The 2,087-nt window shown below is 71.1% G+C and overlaps 1 protein-coding gene across 1 annotated transcript in view; it reads right to left on the reverse strand.

The window, feature by feature from the left end:
* Window positions 1–568: 568 nt before the first annotated feature.
* The window catches only part of SLC43A3 (solute carrier family 43 member 3), a 5,011-nt gene continuing 3,492 nt past the window's right edge, over window positions 569–2,087 (reverse strand). Inside the window, exons 10-12 of the mRNA XM_014940621.1 lie at window positions 1,627–1,813; window positions 1,047–1,170; window positions 569–833 (exon numbers count right to left, since the gene is read on the reverse strand). Coding sequence (XP_014796107.1) covers window positions 678–833; window positions 1,047–1,170; window positions 1,627–1,813 — 467 coding nt within the window. The 3' untranslated portion in view covers window positions 569–677. The remainder of the gene's footprint in view (window positions 834–1,046; window positions 1,171–1,626; window positions 1,814–2,087) is intronic.

Raw genomic sequence — 2,087 nt, forward strand, 5'->3', positions numbered from 1 at the left:
AGGCTGACGGGAAGGGGAGGGGGCTGACGGGAAGGGCTGGGGGCAGGGGAGGAGGAAGGGGAGGTCGGGGTGATGCCACTGGTCTGGGGGTGCCATGGGGCCCATGGTCCAGCCCCCAGCCCCCAAACAGCAATATACCACCCCCCCTGGTACCACCTCCCCATCCTAAGGCCACCAGAATCCTCCCCACCCGTGGGCAGAGGCTGCCAGCACAGCCCCCCAAGGCCCTGGCAGCCCCCGTGTGCCCCCCACACCCCCCTCCACTGACTGGTGGTGCAGGAGCAACTCCGGTCATCCCCACGCAGGGGCCAAGGGCATGGGGACACCCCCAGCACCAGGCCTGGGGGGCCCCGGGTGATGGTGGGGTGGGGGATGGGCTGGGACACTGAGGGTGGGCACTGGGGATGGGGCTGGTGCCCCCGGGCCAGGCAGGGTGCTATGAGGCCAGGGTGGGTGCTGGCAGGGAGGGGTCTGTGCCCCCAGCCCTGGGAGGCAGCGGGGTGCCCACCCCCATAGCAGACACTGGAGAAGCCCCAGCGGCTGGGGGCACTGGGAGGGGGCAGCGCAGTGAGCAGAGAGGGCTTCGATATTTATTGCCCCCCAAACACCCCCCTGTCCCGTGGCGCAGCACCCCCACACAAGTCCAGTAGAAAAATAGGATGCGGCAGGCACTGGGCTCAGTGGGGCGCCTCGGCGGGGGTCTCGGTGTCTGGGGGGGCTGCGAGGGGGGTGCCGGCAGCCCCCAGCTCCTTGGCTCGCCGCCGGCACTCGCGGGCCACCACCACGGGGCTGACAAAGGCCACCAGCACCACAGCAATGAGCCCCACGTTCACCTGGGGGGAAGTGTCAGGGCATGGGGCTGGGGGCCTGACCCCACAGCCCCCTCAGGCCCTCTGTGAGAGGCGTGGGATCCCCATTCCCCATGGGTCAGGATGCCCATCCCTCCATGGGGCAGGACCCCCACCCCACCCTGGAGCAGGACCCCATCCCTCCCGGCACAGGATCCCCCCCCTCCCGTGTGGGGCAGCCGTGGGGCAGAGACTCACGTAGAAGGGGTCCCCGTGGAGCGGCCCGCGCACCAGGGCGACGCAGGGGTACTGCAGCAGGGCCACCAGCGCCGACAGCGCCATGGCCAGCCCGTACAGCTTCCCGAAGTGCTGCGGGGGGAACCTGCCCGGCCACCGCCGCGTCACCACCACACCCTGACACCCCCACCCTGACACCCCCACCCTGACACCCCCCAACCCTGCCATCATCCCCTGACACCCCCTGACACCCTGTCCCCTCGTCACCCTGACCCCATCACCATCCCCTGCCACTCTCACGATGACCCTCCTGCCGTCCCCTGCTGCCACCACCCTGTCCTCCACTGGCCTGTCCCTTGCCACCCCGACCCCTCCACCTTGTCCCCTGCCACCCTCACTCTGACCCCACCGCCATCCCCTGCCACCCCTACCATGACTCTGCCACCACCACCCGGTTCCCCACCACCTTGTCCCCTGCACCCATCCCCTGCCGCCGCTGTCACCAAACCCTGCCACCACCACCCTGTCCCCTGCCACCCCGTCCCTACCACCTTGTCCCCTCCACCAACCGCCCTGTCCCAGCGGTGGCCACCAGACTCACGCGATGGCCAGGAAGGCGGCGTTGCCCCCGTAGAGGAAGGAGCGGCTGAGCACCTGCAGCACGAAGGTGGCGAACTGGACGGGCAGCACGGGCACGGCCGCGCAGATGGAGAAGAGCAGGCACTGGGTCACCGTCACCACCAGCGACAGCACGGACGCCCGCAGGTCAGCCAGCGCCCCCAGGGCTCCTGCGGGTGGGGAGGGGGGTCAGGGCATGGGGGGGGACACGTCCCCATGCGCAGCAGGGTCCGGGCACGGCAGCGGTGGCACTGCCCAGGGTCCCCGCTGTGGGCACAGGGGGGACACTGTGGGCACGGGGGGATGCTGGCAGCACGGGGGGGACGCTGGCAGCACGGGGGCTGCCCGGGGCCCGCGGGGCCAGTTACCCTCGGGGCGGGGGGCCTTGCCCCGCTTGTGGCGGTCGAGGATGAGGCCGTTCCAGGGGGCACAGAGCACCCCGCA

The sequence above is a fragment of the Calidris pugnax genome, unplaced genomic scaffold (genome assembly GCF_001431845.1).
Source record: "Calidris pugnax isolate Ruff unplaced genomic scaffold, ASM143184v1 scaffold98, whole genome shotgun sequence".
Lineage (NCBI taxonomy): Eukaryota > Metazoa > Chordata > Aves > Charadriiformes > Scolopacidae > Calidris > Calidris pugnax.